The following is a 19,786-nucleotide window of genomic DNA, read 5'->3' on the forward strand; positions in this document are numbered from 1 at the left end:
AATAACTGTCATTCTCCCTCAGTCTGGGGCTCCATGCAAAATCTCACCTTGTGAAGTTTCAATGATCATGACAACGATTAGGAATCAGCCCAGAACAACACAAGCGAATCTTGTCAATGATCTCAAGGCAGCAGGGACCATAATCACCAGGAAAATAATTGGTAACACACTACGCCGTGAAGGAATGAAATCCTGCAGCACCCGCAAGGTCCCCCTGCTCAAGAAAGCACATGTACAGGTCCGTCTGAAGTTTGCTAATGAAAACCTGAATGATTCAGAGGATAACTGGGTGAAGGTGTTGTGGTCAGATAACAACAAAATCGAGCTCTTTGGCATCAACTCAATTTGCTGTGTTTGGAGGAGAAGGAATGCTGCCTATGACCCCAAGAACACCATCCCCACCGTCAAACGTGGAGGTGGAAATATTATGCTTTGAGGGTGTTTTTCTGCTAAGGGGACAGGAAAACTTCCCCGCATCAAAGGGACGATGGACGGGGGCTATGTACCATCAAATCTTGGGTGAGAACCTCCTTCCTTCAGCCAGGGCATTGAAGATGGGTCCTGGATGGGTATTCCAGCATGACAATGACCCAAAATACACAACCAAGGCAACAAAGGAGTGGCTCAAGAAGAAGCACATTAAGGTCCTGGAGAGGCCTAGCCAGTCTCCAGATCTTAATCCCATAGAAAATATGTAGAGGGAGCTGAAGGTTTGAGTTACCAAACGTCAGCCTTGAAACCTGGAGAGGATGTGCAAAGAGGAGTGGGACAAAATTTCTCCTGAGATGTGTGCAACCTGGTGGACAACTACAAGAAACATCTGACCTCTAATTGCCAACAAGAGTTTTGCCTCCAAGTACTAAGTCATGTTTTGTGAAGGGGTCAAATACTTATTTCACTCATTAAAATGCAAATTAATTTATAACTTTTTTGAAATGTATTTGTGTGTCCAAAATCGCATGACAAGTCACACTAGTGGAAACAGAGCTTTAGTCTATGTTTCAACTATTGGGACAACAAAGTCACACAATTTAGAGTGCGACTTGGATCCAACTTTACACTCTCTAGATCAAAGTAGCATCAAAAGTTGCATCAAAGTAGTGCAGGTACCTTTCCAAAATCGCTGATTTTCAAAGTCACATAGATTGGATTGGGTGCCATTGAAATCAATGGGCTGTGACGTAGTGTGGTTGCCTGTACTTATACTTTAATGTATAGTGATCATTATAGACTGTGAGCTGAGACCCCAGAGCACTTCCAGCTACCCCTGTCCAGCTCCCTTCTCCTATGGGAGTCTTCATTTAAAGCCCATCACAGCTATACTATTTATGTGCCCCTCCCGCCCCCTTCTTCATTTTCTCATGAATTAAGATGTGTAATGCATGTGTGATGAATGAATGATGAGAGAACACTGCGCAGGAACCTATGATCAGCTCCTCCCATTCTGTATACGCCCACTGCCTACACAGGAACAGTGCCCCTCCCTGGAAGTGATGTAATTAGCTTTCAGTAACCACACCCACTTGCTGCTCTTGGACTCAGCAGGAAGAGGAATTGAAGTCATGTGACAGCACTGAATACTGCAAAATTCAGGAAGAAAAACTGGGATTTTTTTCATTTTGACACATAAGGATGAACTCCGCTCACATTAATAATTGCTGGGGAGAATTTAGGGTATTTGACTGTACTTCCGCTTTAAGGGAACAGGATCAGTTTTTTTTTTTTTTTTAGGGGAACAAATGCTTTAACCCATAGTAAGCCAGTCCATTTTGGAAAGTAGCAGAATTCCTAGATTTCAACTTTATCTTTTTTTATTTTTTAATACCAACCATGTCATACTCACCTGCTCTGTGCAATGTTTTGTTTTCTCCTCTTTTTGGGTCCCCCACCGGTGCTCTGGGCTCCCCGTCTTACTGAGTGTCCCCATAGCAAGCCGTTTGCTATGGGGGCACTCGTGCGTGCTCGCTCCTGAGCCATGCTCTGGGTGTCCATTGACACACACAGGGTGGCTCGGCCCCGCCCATGCTCCCTCCTCACTGGTTGTGATTGACAGCAGCAGGAGCCAATGGCTCTCACTGCTGTTTCTGAGCCAGTGAGTAGAGAGAGAGAGAGAGAGAGAGAAGCAATGTTGCTCTTATGCGCAACGCTAGATTGAGACAGGACTCAGGTAAATATATAGGGGAGAGCTGCACACAAAAAGTTGTTTTATCTTAATGCAAGTGAATGCATTATAGGGCATTTCCACCCTAACACTCAAATCGCTACATCAACAGGCATCCACGGTCTAAGACTAACCTATCCAACCCTGTAAAGAAGAAATCGGCATACATAACTTTTCTGAAGCCGATCTAGTCCGGTCCCATGCTGAGCTGTCAGCCGCGGCTTCGCTGTGGAGGCGGCTGCAGAAGAGGCAGCCGACAATGGAAGCCCAAAGTAAATCTATGGGTGACGTCACTTCTCATTCATTTCACAGCCGTTGTCGGCTCTCTCTTCTGGAGAGCTTCTGCTACTGGAGACCAGACCGGATTGGCTTCAGAAAAGGTATGTATACTGATTTATTTTTACAGGGCTAGATAGGTTAGTCTTAGATCGTGGAAGCCTGTAGATGTAGCGGTTTTAGTGTTAGGGTGGACTTCTACTTTGAGGTTAAAAAAAACCTTGAGCCTTTAGAACCACTTTAAGGAAAATGATTGTGATGTGCATACAATAATCTATATATAAATTAAGGAAGTGACATATAAAGATCAGATTACCATGAGAACGTAGCAATGACCACAGTGAAGAAAACTGAACTTCTCCTGTTATTAAGTTGAAGTATTCCTTCCATACTAAGCTTGGCGACTCCTACTCCTTTGCCTGGACTCCCACTTCCAGCACATCCAGCACCGGAACCCTTGGTGACCTCTCCAATTAGTGGGAACCGTAGCTTCAGCTATTTTGGAAAGACATTTTAGTACACTTATAGCATTTCTCTGGTGTGTGGAGGAGTTTCACTTTCAAGGCTGTGAAAGTTACAGAGAAGATTTTCAATAACAATCGCAGTTTAGTATAAAGCTCCATTCACACTAGCGCGACTCCAAAGTTGCATGATTTATAGTGCGATTTTAAAGCGCAATTTTCGGTATGACTCTTATCCAGCTTTACACTCAATGGATCTAAGTTGCATCAAAGTAGTGCAGTCACCTTTTCAAAGTCGCTACGACTTTAAGTCGCACTGATTTGAGTGGGTGCCATTGAAAAGATTGGGCTGCGCCTTTGAAGTCTACTCTTTTACCAGCACAAAGACACCCAAATTTTTATTTCTAAAAGCTGACTTAAGATGTCTGTCAACAAGTGAAACCAATCAGCAAGTTGCTAAAGTTATACAACAAACAGAGCAACTATGCTAAAGTCGCAGGAGAGTGCATAAAGCACCCTAATAGGGTCACTGGGAGCATACATCATATAATCTTGTGCAACTTTACTTTCTGCTTCTCTATGCGATCGCAAGAGGTAATCCCATTCTCTATTATGGCCCTTATCCACTGGCTCTCCTTTGGTGCCTGTGAGCCAGAAGAAGAAATAAAGCACATACTTGACGGGTGGTGCAAGCCCAGATCCGCAGTCTGGCAGTGCATTCACCCTGAACTACCAGGAATAGCTCAGTCCTCAATGTCCTGCATAAAAGAAGCAATCACCAGGTGCCCATATGGGCCTACTATGCACCAAATGATACACCAATGATCTCTGAAACCAGGCACAAACAAGTGTAGGTCGGCCACTCCTTTCACAGGGGTACTAGTAGCACTAAGGCTGTGGGGATGGTTGCCTCTCCTATGGTGGCAGAGGAGGGAAACCTTATCCCAGCTATCCAAGCCAGCCGGGTGCACTGTCCCTATAGTAGATACCAAGCTGAATAGCGCAAGAGGCCCCGCAACTAGCAGAATGTCTTGCAATATCAATTTCCTAAAGTTGTTTCTGCTAGGTCTGAAGAAACCAAAAGAACAGGCTTGTTCTTTTATTGTCTGTGAGCCATGTGTTTCCTGTTATAGTTTAGTGGAGCCTTGGGGAAAACTCTCTAGCAAGGTTTCAGAACTGCACCGGGTCCCTTTGACAAGCTGCAAACATATCTTGACAAAAGCTTCCTGTGTGGCCCAGAAAAAACTCTTGATATTCTAAAATAAACAGATACTTGTATAGTAAGGCTCCATGTACACGGGACGTTGTTAAAAGTCCCTTTGAATGCTGGAATTTTTAGGACTTTTGAAACGTCCGTTCGGTCGCGTTTGTACCCGCGTTTAGCGGGCGTTTTTCGGTCGTTTGCGTTTAGAAGCGTTCCTAGAGGTCAAAAAAATGATTCCCCTTTAAAATGGAAAAACGCGAACGCTAAACGCGGGTCATCGCGTTCGGACGCGTTCAGACGCGTTCAGACGCGCTTGAAGCGCCGGGAAACACACAAATAATTGCGTTCTAAAAACAGTCCCTGAACGCAACTGCCTGCAAATGACTGTAAACGACCTGGTGTACATGGACAGATAAGATAAAATGTAGATGGGTTCAGGGGCTTCTGAAAAAAACGCCCAACTGCTCCTAAACGGCCATTTCCAGCGTTCCGTGTACATGGAGCCTAAATGTTCAAGTGATGTTCTGCTGACTTGGTATTATGACATTAGAAATGGCACCATCCTTTTAGCTCAGTGGTCTCCAAACTGCAGTACAGGGGTCAGATGCAGCCCTTTGTCTGCCTTTTTCTGTCCCTTAGGGCACTATCACTCCCACAGATGCCAATGGTAAACCATTATTTCTTCCTCTAATACCAACAATGGGGCACTATTCCTCCCACTAATACCAATGATAGGACACTTTTTACTCCCACCCCTACTGACACCAATGGTGGGGCATTATTCCTTCCCCTAATACCAACAATGGGGCACTATTCCTCCCACTAATACCAATGATAGGACACTTTTTACTCCCACCCCCACTGACACCAATGGTGGGGCATTATTTCTTCCTCTAATACCAACAATGGGGCACTATTCCTCCCACTAATACCAATGGTAGGACATTTTTTCTCTCCCACCCCCACTGACACCAATGGTGGGGCATTATTCCTTCCCCTAATACCAACAATGGGGCACCATTCCTCCCACTGATAACTAATACAAATGACAGGGAATTGTTTATCATGCATCACTAGAGGATCAGCTGTATTATTGGTTATCCTATCAGGAGGACAACCTTTGGTGGAATATAGAATGGGAAGTTACAGTAGGTCATGATCTTGCTGCCTTAATAATAGCATCTAGCTTACACCAAAACCCCAACACCCCTCTATATCCAACTATTCAAGCTACAGTTTCCGCTTGGTCCTATTTGATTAGAAATAAATTCACGAATGAGCAGAATTGAATGAATGTTCTGACTAAAGATACTATTAGCAGCCCATGAGAATTTAATATTGGATTTCACAACCCATCATTGGAGTTTAAGGGGGATTAATTTCTTCCTGGGGGATTTGGAGGCCCCAAGTGCTCTTGATATCTTTAAAATGCAACAAATAAAACATTTTATATCGAAAACCCCAACCTCTCCATTGCAATCCCTGTCACTATCTGGACCTATCTGACGAGCAAACCTACAGTTAAGGCTAAAGGTATTTCCCTCTTCTATAAGATGAAGTACTGCAACTATCACCCGTTGTACAAAAACAACCATCAGTTATGACAAAATGGGAAGAGGAACTAAAGCAGGAATTCTCACTACCGCAGTGGTTACTTGCGATAAACCTTAATAACAAATCCTCAGCAAGTGTGGACCACTGGGACAATGCACAAAAGATCCTTCACAGATACTATATGACACCCATGTGTCTGCACAATAGAGATCCAAAACTAACCCCTTTATGCTGGAGAGAGTGTCAGGGCGTAGGCAACCTATTGCATACCTTATGGGGTTGCACGGCTCTACAACCCTTCTGGAGGGATATAGCCTCCTTGATCTCCGAAATTGTAGGATCCAATCACACTATCTCCCCAGTTCCGGCCCTCTTAACTCTCGGCATAAATCTCTTCCCTCCTTTATTAAGGAAAGTGGTTATCCATATCTTGTATGCAGCTCAATTATCTATAACAAAAAGATGGCAAACAAAATACCCACCAACCATCGAATAGGTCATAGCTATAGTTAATGCACAATGTGTAATGGAAATAATTCTCACATATAAAGAAAGGAGGTCACATGTACAGTATCTCACAAAAGTGAGTACACCCCACACATTTTTGTAAATGTTTTATTATATCTTTTTATGTGACAACACTGAAGAAATGACACTTTGCTACAATGTAAAGTAGTGAGTGAACAGCTTGTATAAGAGTCGGTTCACACTAAGGCGACACGACTCTGTACTACTTCGGGGGCAACTTGTGCATTGCCATGCACCACGACTTCGGAGCGACTTGCAGGGACTTCACATAATGGAAATCTATGCAAGTCGCTCCGAGGTCGCCCCGAAGTAGTACAGGACCCTTTTTCTAAGTCGGAGCGACTTGTGTCGCTCCTATTAGAACGGGTCCTGTAGCGGTCAATGGACCACGAGGGAGCGCGACTTGTCAGGCTGACAAGTCACCTGACAAGTCGTGCTAGTGTGGACCGGCACTAACAGTGTCAATTTGCTGTCCCCTCAGATTAACTCAACACACAGCCATTAAAGTCTAAACCACTGGCAACAAAAGTGAGAACACCCCTAAGTGAACATGTCCAAATTGGGCCCAACTAGCAATTTTCCCTCCCCGGTGTCATGTGTCTCATTAGTGTTAGAAGGTCTCAGGTGTGAATAGGGAGCAGGTGTGTTAAATTTGGTGTCATCACTCTCACTCTCTCATACTGGTCACTGAAAATTCAACATGGCACCTCATGGCAAAGAATTGTTGCTCTACATAAAGATGGCCTAGGCTATAAGAAGATTGCCAAGATCCTGAAACTGAGCTGCAGCACGGTGGGCAAGACCATATAGAGGTTTAACAGGACAGGTTCCACTCAGAACAGGCCTCGCCAAGGTCAAGCCAAGAAGTTGAGTGCACGTGCTCAACGTCATAGCCAGAGGTTGTCTTTGGGAAATAGACGTATGAGTGCTGCCAGCATTGCTGCAGAGGTTGAAGGGGTGGGGGATTAGCCTGTCAGCGCTCAGACCATACGCCACACACTGCATCAAATTGGTCTGCATGGCTGTCTCTTCTAAAAGTGATGCACAAGAAAGCCCGCAAACAGTTTACTGAAGACAAGCAGACTAAGGACATGGATTACTGGAACCATGTCCTGTGGTCTGATGAGACCAAGATAAACTTATTTGGTTCAGATGGTGTCAAGCATGTGTGGTGGCAACTGGGGCGGGGGGGGGGGGGTTACAAAGACAAGTGTGTCTTGCTAAAGTCAAGCATGGGGGTGGGAGTGTCATGGTTTGGGGCTGCATGAGTGTTGCCGGTACAGGGGAGCTACAGTTCATTGAGGGAACCATGAATGCCAACATGTACTGTGACATAGTGAAGCAGAGCATGATCCCCTCCCTGTGGACACTGGGCCGCAGGGCAGAATTCCAACATGATAATGACCCCAAACACACCTCCAAGACGTCCACTGCCTTGCTAAAGAAGCTGAGGATAAAGGTGATGATCTGGCCAAGCATGTCTCCAGACCTAAACCCTATTGAGCACCCCTATTGGGCATCCTCAAAAGGAAGGAGGAGCGCAAAGTCTCTAACATCCGCCAGCTCTGTGATGTCGTCATGGAGGAGTGGAAGAGGACTCCAGTGGCAACCTGTGAAGCTCTGGTGAACTCCATGCCCAAGAGGGTTAAGGCAGTGCTGGAAAATAATGGTGGCCACACAAAATATTGACACTTTGGGCCCAATTTGGACATTTCTACTTAGGGGTGTACTCACTTTTGTTTCCAGCGGTTTAGACATTAATGGCTGTGTGTTGTTATTTTGAGGGGACAGCAAATTTACACTGTTAGTGGCCGTTCACATACGAGCGACGCTACTTCGCACCGCGACCTCCGAGCAGCGCGCCGCGACCTCGGAGCGGCCGCCACGGACTTTATAACATTGAAGTCTATGGCGGTCGCCTCCTGGTCGCCCCAAAGAAGCTCCGGACCCTTTTTCTAAGTCGGAGCGACTTGTGTCGCTCCTATTAGAACGGGTTCGCAGCTTCCCTATGGGAGGCGACCTACGGCGACCAGGTCGCCTCACAGGTCGCCCTAGTGTGAACCGGGACTTATACAAGCTGTACACTCACTACTTTACATTGTAGCAAAGTGTCATTTCTTCAGTGTTGTCACATGAAAAGATAGAATAAAATATTTACAAAAATGTGAGGGGTGTACTCACTTTTGGGATGTATGGCTAACCTCTAAGAAGGCTTTGTCACATATGTAAGCTATCTTTATTGCTTATGAAACTGATAATATCCACCTGCTTCCATCTAGTGGTTCAAACTCTCCCCTAATCTTGGGTATTTACTGCTTGAAATCTAATCATAACTAGGAGACTCAAATGTTTTGTCTTGATAAGTTTGTTTGCTTTGTTCATAAATCATGAATACTTCTCTGGACCAGAATATCTACCATATCGGACCCTCAGTAGGGTACCGATAGGGCTCCCAAACGATGCCATACCTGGAGCCTGATCACAGTATGTTCCCGTTGGGGGTGACAGGCTTTCCCCCATAGGGATATTATCTCAATATATCTCAGTGACCCCCTTGTGTTGACCAACCTCGTTTATTTTACGGTTATCTCTACTGTAAAATGTAAAGATTGTGTACATTGGTCTATATTTTTGTATTTACCTTTTTGAGACGTAATATAAATCTATAGTTTAAAAAAAAAAAAAAAAAAGATAGGGCAATGTTTACTTCCATTGCTGCCAAGGCATTTGCCACTCACACTGACAGACAATTCCCCCTCCCCCAAGTCTGAAAAACAGTAAACTGGCCCTTTGTTTAGAAACTTTTGAGACCCCTGGTGTAGCCAATCCAAGCAAGTGCCTGGTGTACGGTGGTGGCCCCAGAACTACATCCCTCTACATTTTCATGTACAAATATGCAGCTCTGATCAGTCTCCTCTTTAGTCAATCATGCAAACATGGCACACAAGTACTTTCCCTGAAAAGCTTAAAGTTTATAATAAAAAAACAAAAACCCTAAAGCGGAGCTCCACCCATAAGAGGGGAAGCTCCGCTTGTTCGTACCCCCCTTGTTGACGGGGGGAAGGGGGGGGGACCTGGTTTTGACAGGTACCCGGTCCCCCTTCCGGGTAAGATTGTCAATCTACGACATTTCCGAATTAAAGAGGAGATCCAGGCTCCCCCCAAAAAAAAAAAATTAAGGACAAATACTGTAGCTGCTGACTTTTAGTAAAAGAAAACGTACTTGTCCAAGGATCCAGCGATGTCCTAACCCGAGCTGATTCTTTCAATTGGCTTTAGATGCAGGCGCCGGCATCCGAAGTAAGGGAAACAGGAAGTGAAGCCTTGTGGCTTCATAGCTGGCTTCCTACTGCGCACGCGTGAGTCGCTCTGCGCCTTGTGAATGGTCCCGTAGTCTTATGGGACCTGTGATGTGCCCCAGAAGACTGTGGGGGGGGGGGGCTGAACTTCTGGCTCAGTTTGTCGCGGCGTTCTGAGCTGGAAGTGGGAGCATAGATTATAGAAATGTGGTTCCTGCGCTATCAAGGATTTTCTGCCAGCCACCCTAAGTGTCCATGTACACGGGACGCTGGAAATGGCCGTTTAGGAGCAGTTGGGCGTTTTTTTCAGAAGCCCCTGAACCCATCTACATTTTATCTTATCTGTCCATGTACACCAGGTCGTTTACAGTCATTTGCAGGCAGTTGCGTTCAGGGACTTTTTTTAGAACGCAATTATTTGCGTTGGAACGTGTGTTTCCCGGCGTTCCAAACGCACAAACGCGTCCGAACGCGTCTGAACGCGATGACCCGCGTTTAGCGTTCGCGTTTTTCCATTTTAAAGGGGAATCATTTTATTGACCTCTAGGAACGCTTCTAAACGCAAACGCCTGCAAACGCCGCTAAACGCCCGCTAAACGCGGGTACAAACGCGACCGAACGGACGTTTCAAACGTCCTAAAAATTCCAGCATTCAAAGGGACTTTTAACAACGTCCCGTGTACATGGAGCCTTAGGGCTCTTTCACACGGTCCGCCTCCGTAGGCGGATCCGTGCTGCTCAGCTGAGCCGGCAGGTGACAGCTCTGTCTCCGCTTGCAGTGCGGAGAGGGAGGTGTCACAGCCCCCTGCTGCTCTCTATGGGGAATCGGATGAGAGCGGACCGCTCTCATCCGATCCGATCCCCAGGACGGATGGAAAATAGGGTTTCCATCCGTCCGGATTTCACGGACAGGATCGGATGCGGATGGCAGCGGGTGTCAGCAGACATGTCTCCGCTGACATCCGCTGCCCCATAGGGATGCATGGAGGATCCGATCAGATCTGCCTAAAAAACTGACAGGCGGATCTGATCGGACCGCCCGTGTGAAAGAGCCCTAATGCTGCATCACATAAACTGATACTTTGAAACAGTTACAAATATACGTTCTAGGGGAGTGAGATGCCCTTCAGGGTTATTGTAAGTTTTATATAAAGTGCTTCTGTGTCACTATCCACCTATTGAGCAGTTATATAAAAAAAAGTTTTCTCTAAAGTGCTAATACAAATGTTTTATTACAATTCATTAATTTATGTATTTAATTTTGTAATGAAACATATGTATTAACACTTTAGTGGAAGTGGGAGAAGGTACCTGTCAAAACCAGATGTCCGATTCCCCCCCCCCCCCCCCCAAAAAAAAGTGCTAAATGTGGCCATGGAAGGGAGGGGAGGGTGCAAACTAGTGGAACTTCCCCTTTTGGGTGGAGCTCCACTTTAAGTCTGTGCTCTCTTAATGAGCTCCAGGTTCAACTGCTATGTTACACTTCTCAGGAAATGACAGCATCCAACAGTGGACATGCTATTCAACACATCCGGAATGGTGCCCCATCACAGTGTCACTGGAAGGAATAGTGCCCCATCATTGATACCATTGAATACTTCCCCATTATTGATGTCATTGAGAGGAATAGTACCCCATTGCTGATGTCAGTGGGAGGAATGGTGCCCCATGGGCCAAATGGGCTGGCAGATGGTATGAGCACTTTTACTTACCTGATCCTCCGCTCCCCTGGCAAAAAGCTGTCCCGTCCACTCCAGCAGTGGACTGTCCCTTGGCATCCTCACATCCAATGTAGGGCTATGGGCCCTTCATCAGTCTTAAAGAAGAAGTACATCCAAAGCTCGTTCTCATCCTGCACTCCTGTGACGTGTTTTCAGCAAACAGCGGAGGATCAGGTAAGTAAAACCGCAGTACCCGGTCCCATAGACATAAACAAACACTTAACCCTTCAAACTAGGCACATCCCCATTGAAAAAGAGGACTTTTTAGTTTTCCAGAGTTCAGCTTTAAAGGAAACCAGTACCAACAAAATATGGAGTTTCTTATTTCTAACTTTTGAGAATGCAACCTTCCTGGTTTTAATGCATTTCCAGGGTGTTCCTTATTTTCAGAGGTACAGACCTGGAACAGGTCTGCAGACCAGCAGTTCTGGCTTTGCTCTTATTTTCTACTCTGCATGCTTTTTCCTGGTCAGTATGGTTATACTATAATCTACATCAGTGGTCCGCAAGCCGTTGATTACAATCGACCGATTAAACAACAGGTGGATCGTGACCACGGATCTGCCTCCCCCAACCTCAGACGCTCTCTTGTTAACTGCAGAGCGGAGAGGAGGAGCTGAATGGAGGGCAGGAGTGGGCGCTGCTCAGTGATTAGTTACTAGGTGGCCCTAGCAACCAATCCCAAGCTTGCTATTATGAACTCCGGCAGCTCCCGCTTCTGCCTTCCACCCAGCTCTATCCTGTCTTCTGATCTCTGCTCTGATAAACACATGCTAGCAGGTGAGAGGAGGTGGGTGAAAAGGGTCAGACCACACTGGTTTGGGGGGTACAGGACACTACTGGGGGGAGGAAGGGGGCAGAGGACACAGCATAGGACACTACTGTATGGGGGGGGGGGCAGAGGACACTACAGTGGGGGGGGGGGGGGGTGATGTGAAGAGGAAAAAGGACACAGCATTGGGAGGTGCAGGACACTACAGTGGGTGGGAGCAGTGGTGTATTTAGGTTTTGTGCTGCCCTAGGCCTGACTAAACTTGTGCGCCCCCTAATTTAAATATGACCCATCCCTTCCTGTAAAGGCCACACCCCTTCCTGTTTATGGCCCGCCCTGTCATCTGTAAACCACAGACCACAACCACAGACTCAGTGCCCATCAGTATAGCCTCATCAGTACCCACCATTGCCACCTCATTAGTGACCAGGCCATCAGAGCAGCATATAAGTGCCCATCAGTGAAGCCTATTAGCGCCCATCAGTGCAGCATATCAGAGCATATCAGTGCTGCCTTATCAGCGCAGCCCCATCAGTGCAGCTTTTCAGGGGCACCTCATCAGTGGCCATTAGTGCAGTCTTATCAGTGCCCATTATCCCTTTCTTTTAAGATATTTGGACTTGTGTTTGCTGCCACTGATTGTAATCATAGGATTATTTCACTTATTTGTATAAAGACTAGGAAGTCCAGAGTTATTATACAAATAAGTGAAATAATCAGTGGCAGCAAACACAATTCCAAATATCTTAGATTGGAGTAATCTTACTAACCCAGTGCCATATTGCGATAGCACATATAGCATATGAGGTGAGCAGGTCCAAAATATTATTGCAATCATATAAAATTAAAAGTCTTAATTGTATATGATGCAATTCAGTATGCTCGCTAAAGGACGTTTAAAGAAATGAAATTATATTATTGACATGATGTCTGCCATACCTGGGGGCGGAGGAGGGTAGGCGCAGCATTAGGCTGCAGTGCCACACTTATTAGCATTGGTGGCCATTGGGCCAGTTGTATTAAGTGAGGTTGGCGGCCTGCAGTCTGTCTGAATGTCCTCACCGGCCAGCATTATCATACGGGCAGGTAGCAGTGTGACCGCTGTATGGGGGAGCCAGACTGATTTGCCCCCTGGACCATGCCCTTTGGCCGAATTCGCCCCATAAGACTGGCACTATACTAAAAGTGTAGCACAAGCCAGTGGGGACCCATTTCGTGTGGGAGCCGGAGGAGGCTTTTTTTTTTTTTTGTGTGGGGTACAGCTTTTTTGCTGCCCCCCTGTAAAGTGCTGCCCTAGGCCTGGGCCTTGTTGGCCTAGGCCAAGATACAGCACTGGGTGGTAGGGTTTTGCGAAGGGGCAGGGGACATTGCGATGGGGGGGGGGGATGTGAAGGGGGCAGGGAACACTACTGTGGGGGAAGGGGAGTAGAGGACACTGCTATGGGGGGCAGAGGACGCTACAGTGGGAGGGTGATGTGAAGGGGAGGAGGACACTACTGTGGTGTTGTTTTTATTGTTCCTGGTCAGTATACTTATACTATAGTTCACATGCTTGTTCCTGGTCAGTGACTCAAAAAGTACTGATACAGCCAAGCAACTAGTATTCCTATCAGAAGGTCATCAATGGCAGCCCCTGTATCTCTCTCAGTACAGGTTATATAGCTGAACAAAACTCAAAGACCTCTGTGTGTCCTCTGCCCTCTGTCTGAATTTGTAAATGCCTGTAAATTATGTATACACTTCCTGTCCCTGGGTTGTTGGCTTTGAAACCCCAGAAGGAGTGCTTTTGTCATGGCAAAGAAGCTTGAGGACCAAATTTTGGCCTGAGCCCCTTACCAGGGGTTGTCTTTGGTACAATTCCCAACACCCACCTAGCGGATCCAATGTAATCTTCTGTTTTGCCAGCGCTCGGTTCGACGGCGCCGCCGCATTTTCTGTGACATCACCGGTAGGCCCTGTCTTTTCTGTGACATCATCGGTAGGCGCCAGCTTTTCTGGGTTCAGGCGGTGGGCCTGCTGAAGACACATTGCTAGGCCCTTCCCCCTCCTCCTTTACTGAGTGAAGGACAATGCTTCCTGGGATACCTGATGTGCATATCCCAGGATGCAAAGGAGAGACCGGAGCGCATGTCTCTTGCCTGAAACGGGGGGGGGGGGGGGGGGGAGGCTGACCTTTTTTTTTTTTAAGGTAAATAAAAAAAAAAATAAACAGCGCTATTTCGGGAGAAGAGAGGTGGATAGGAGTAAAAATTGTCTGGAAGGTAAAGATCAGCTTTAGGAACGAATGACACCCAAATGCGTGTATAGCCACAATTATACTGATAATTGGAATTGCGGGCAATATGTGTGAATGGGGCCTTAGTGAATGTTCTGCTTCTCTGATTCATGTACAGATTTAGTGTAATACCCTGTTTGGAGAGGGACATTTCTCATAAACCCCCAAATAGGGGCTACAACAGTGTGTTAGTCTGTTATACTCTCCATTAGAGATGGGCTCAGGCGTTTTCAGGATCTGGGCACACTATACTCTCCATGCTGGGTATGGGCACACTATACTCTCCATGCTGGGTATGGGCACACTATACTCTCCATGCTGGGTATGGGCACACTATACTCTCCATGCTGGGTATGGGCACACTATACTCTCTATGCTGCGCACACTATACTCTCTATGCTGGGTATGGGCACACTGTACTCTCCATGCTGTGTATGGGCACACTATACTCTCCATGCTGGGTATGGGCACACTATACTCTCCATGCTGTGTATGGGCACACTATACTCTCCATGCTGTGTATGGGCACACTATACTCTCCATGCTGGGTATGGGCACACTATACTCTCTATGCTGTGCACACTATACTCTCTATGCTGGGTATGGGCACACTATACTCTCCATGCTGTGTATGGGCACACTATACTCTCCATGCTGTGTATGGGCACACTATACTCTCCATGCTGGTTATGGGCACACTATACTCTCCATGCTGTGTATGGGCACACTATACTCTCCATGCTGTGTATGGGCACACTATACTCTCTATGCTGTGTATGGGCACACTATACTCTCTATGCTGCGCACACTATACTCTCTATGCTGGGTATGGGCACACTATACTCTCCATGCTCTGTATGGACACACTATACTCTCCAATGCTGGGTATGGGCACTCTGTACTCTCCATGCTGTGTATGGGCACACTATACTCTCCATGCTGTGTATGGGCACACTATACTCTCCATGCTGGGTATGGGCACACTATACTCTCCATGCTGGGTATGGGCACACTATACTCTCCATGCTGGGTATGGGCACACTATACTCTCCATGCTGGGTATGGGCACACTATACTCTCCATGCTGGGTATGGGCACACTATACTCTCCATGCTCTGTATGGACACACTATACTCTCCAATGCTGGGTATGGGCACTCTGTACTCTCCATGCTGTGTATGGGCACACTATACTCTCCATGCTGTGTATGGGCACACTATACTCTCCATGCTGTGTATGGGCACACTATACTCTCCATGCTGGGTATGGACACACTATACTCTCCAATGCTGGGTATGGGCACTCTGTACTCTCCATGCTGGGTATGGGCACACTATACTCTCCATGCTGTGTATGGGCACACTATACTCTCCATGCTGTGTATGGGCACACTATACTCTCCATGCTGTGTATGGGTACACTATACTCTCCATGCTGTGTATGGGCACACTATACTCTCCATGCTGGGTATGGGCACACTATACTCTCCAATGCTGGGTATGGGCACTCTGTACTCTCCATGCTGTGTATGGGCACACTATACTCTCCATGCTGTGTATGGGCACACTATACTCTCCATGCTGGGTATGGGCACACTATACTCTCCATGCTGGGTATGGGCACACTGTACCCTCCATGCTCTGTATGGACACACTATACTCTCCAATGCTGGGTATGGGCACTCTGTACTCTCCATGCTCTGTATGGGCACACTATACTCTCCATGCTGTGTATGGGCACACTATACTCTCCATGCTGTGTATGGGCACACTATACTCTCCATGCTGGGTATGGGCACACTATACTCTCCATGCTGGGTATGGGCACACTATACTCTCCATGCTGTGTATGAGCACACTGTACTCTCCATGCTGGGTATGGGCACACTATACTCTCCATGCTGTGTATGGGCACTCTGTACTCTCCATGCTCTGTATGGGCACACTATACTCTCCATGCTGGGTATGGGCACACTATACTCTCCATGCTGTGTATGGGCACACTATACTCTCCATGCTGGGTATGGGCACACTATACTCTCCATGCTGGGTATGGGCACACTATACCCTCCATGCTGTGTATGGGCACACTATACTCTCCATGCTGGGTATGGGCACACTGTACCCTCCATGCTGTGTATGGGCACACTATACTCTCCATGCTGTGTATGGGCACACTATACTCTCCATGCTCTGTATGGGCACACTATACTCTCCATGCTGTGTATGGGTACACTATACTCTCCATGCTGGGTATGGGCACACTGTACTCTCCATGCTGTGTATGGGCACACTGTACTCTCCATGCTGGGTATGGGCACACTATACTCTCCATGCTGTGTATGGGCACACTATACTCTCCATGCTGGGTATGGACACACTATACTCTCCAATGCTGGGTATGGGCACTCTGTACTCTCCATGCTGGGTATGGGCACACTATACTCTCCATGCTGTGTATGGGCACACTATACTCTCCATGCTGTGTATGGGCACACTATACTCTCCATGCTGTGTATGGGCACACTATACTCTCCATGCTGTGTTTGGGCACACTATACTCTCCATGCTGGGTATGGGCACACTATACTCTCCAATGCTGGGTATGGGCACTCTGTACTCTCCATGCTGTGTATGGGCACACTATACTCTCCATGCTGTGTATGGGCACACTATACTCTCCATGCTGGGTATGGGCACACTGTACCCTCCATGCTCTGTATGGACACACTATACTCTCCAATGCTGGGTATGGGCACTCTGTACTCTCCATGCTCTGTATGGGCACACTATACTCTCCATGCTGTGTATGGGCACACTATACTCTCCATGCTGGGTATGGGCACACTATACTCTCCATGCTGGGTATGGGCACACTATACTCTCCATGCTGTGTATGAGCACACTGTACTCTCCATGCTGGGTATGGGCACACTATACTCTCCATGCTGTGTATGGGCACTCTGTACTCTCCATGCTCTGTATGGGCACACTATACTCTACATGCTGTGTATGGGCACACTATACTCTCCATGCTGGGTATGGACACACTATACTCTCCATGCTGGGTATGGACACACTATACTCTCCATGCTGGGTATGGGCACACTATACTCTCCATGCTGGGTATGGGCACACTATACCCTCCATGCTGTGTATGGGCACACTATACTCTCCATGCTGGGTATGGGCACACTGTACCCTCCATGCTGTGTATGGGCACACTATACTCTCCATGCTGTGTATGGGCACACTGTACTCTCCATGCTCTGTATGGGCACACTATACTCTCCATGCTGTGTATGGGCACACTGTACTCTCCATGCTGTGTATGGGCACACTATACTCTCCATGCTGGGTATGGGTACACTATACTCTCCATGCTGTGTATGGGCACACTGTACTCTCCATGCTGTGTATGGGCACACTGTACTCTCCATGCTGTGTATGGGCACACTGTACTCTCCATGCTGGGTATGGGCACACTGTACTCTCCATGCTGGGTATGGGCACTCTGTACTCTCCATGCTCTGTATGGGCACACTGTACTCTCCATGCTGGGTATGGGCACACTATACTCTCCATGCTGTGTATGGGCACACTATACTCTCCATGCTGTGTATGGGCACACTGTACTCTCCATGCTGTGTATGGGCACACTGTACTCTCCATGCTGGGTATGGGCACACTGTACTCTCCATGCTGGGTATGGGCACACTGTACTCTCCATGCTGGGTATGGGCACACTATACTCTCCATGCTGGGTATGGGCACACTGTACTCTATATGCTGTGTATGGGCACACTATACCCTCCAATGCTGGGTAAATGGTGACATATCTCCTGTGTACAGCACACACGTGTGTCCGCCCAGTACAGGAAGTGTGCATCCTCCGTAATATGTTCGGGTTGCTGTAATTACCTGTCAGGCCGCAGTGCATCCCGCCCATCCCGCTGTACAGCTCCAACACCCGGAGCCCGGCCATCCTCCCCCGGCCTCAGCGGCCTGTACTGTCTCTGACTCCTCGGCCTGCGTTGTCTCCCCTCCCCCGCTCCGTGCTGCCTCTCCTGTGGGACTTCCGTGTGACAGGAGGCCCGCGCTCTATGGCGGTCACCTATATAGCAACCTATCAGGGTTCTATATGCTCCTTTCACTCAGGCACAGGCGGGCTCCGGTTGCTAGGGGTTACCGCTGTTAAACGAGCACAAAAGTCAAAGTATTTTTCATTGAAAAAGAGTAACAGGAACTGATTCATGGAAAACAAATAAATGAGCTCAGATTTGGAGTTGTTGTCCTTAGCAACCAAAAAAGTAATGTTGGTTGCTAGGGTTGCACTAAGCAGCATCTTTAGTATGCACAGAATGTATAATAAATACAGAATTTACATCTCTACAGAGCAATATATTATCTACTTCAGCTCCAGAACTTTTACCCCCTTCATGACCAGGACATTTTTTGTTTCAAAGATTTGTTTCTGATCCCTGCAGAGCAGGCAAATGACAGGTCCTGTGCGCTCCGCTATGCAGAGCTGACAAGGACACAGCCCATTCTATTCTATGGGGCAGTCAGATGCAAATGGACTGCATGTCTGTTTCCATCCGATTGTTATACGATCCAACCCGCTGGATGGATGGCGAACGTATCACCATATGTCTGTTTTCAGCGGATTTTGTCGGATCGGATGCCCTCTGACATCCGCCTCCCCATAGAGGAGAGAGGACAATGACTGGCCCGATCAGGTCCGCCTGAAAAACAGACAAGCGGACCCGATCGTTTGAATGGGGCCTGAAGAAATACAATCTTAACCACCTTCACCCCCCTCCTGCCCAGGCCAATTTTCAGCTTTTAGCACTGTCACACTTTGAATGACAATTGTGCGGTCATGCTACACTGTACCCATATGACATTTGTATAATTTATTTCACACTAAGGCCCCTTTCACACAAGCGGACCGTTCAGATCTGCCTGTCCGTATTTCAGGCGGATCTGAACGGTCCCCCCATGCATCTCTATGGGGCATCGGATGTCAGTGGAGACATGTCCGCTGACATCCGATCCATCTGTCCAGCGGATCGGATCAGATGGGATTGGATGATAATGGACAGATGGTCCGTTCCAATCCGATTCCCCCACAGAGAACAGCGGAACCTGACAGCTCTGTCTCCGCACACACCGAGACACAGCTGCCATCCGCCTGCTCAGCGGGGGATCGGCGGATCGATCCCCCGCTGAGAAAAACGGAGTCCGCCTGACGGACTCCCAAGTGTGAGAGTGGCCTAACAGAGCTTTCTTTTGGTGGCTTTTTATTTTTTTTACTAAACAAACAAAAAAAGACCGAAAACATTGAAAAAAAAAATGTTTTCTCCGTTCTGTTATAAAAGTTTGTAAATAAGTAATTTTTCTCTTTCACTGACGGGCACTGATAGGCTGCACTGATGGGGCTGCACTGGTGGCCACTGATGAGGCGGCACTGATGATGAGGCACTAATATGCAGCACTAATGGGTTCTGATATGCAGTACTGATGGGCATTGATT

The 19,786-nt window shown here is 47.3% G+C and overlaps 1 protein-coding gene across 1 annotated transcript in view; it reads right to left on the minus strand.

Moving 5' to 3' along the window:
- Positions 1 to 18,338, minus strand: part of TRDMT1 (tRNA aspartic acid methyltransferase 1) — a 111,369-nt gene extending 93,031 nt beyond the window's left edge. The window contains exon 1 of the mRNA XM_082259641.1: positions 18,172 to 18,338. Coding sequence (XP_082115767.1) covers positions 18,172 to 18,235 — 64 coding nt within the window. The 5' untranslated portion in view covers positions 18,236 to 18,338. The remainder of the gene's footprint in view (positions 1 to 18,171) is intronic.
- Positions 18,339 to 19,786: the final 1,448 nt, after the last annotated feature.

The sequence above is a fragment of the Pelophylax lessonae genome (assembly GCF_965119305.1).
Source record: "Pelophylax lessonae genome assembly, chromosome: 5".
Classification (NCBI taxonomy): Eukaryota; Metazoa; Chordata; class Amphibia; order Anura; family Ranidae; genus Pelophylax; species Pelophylax lessonae.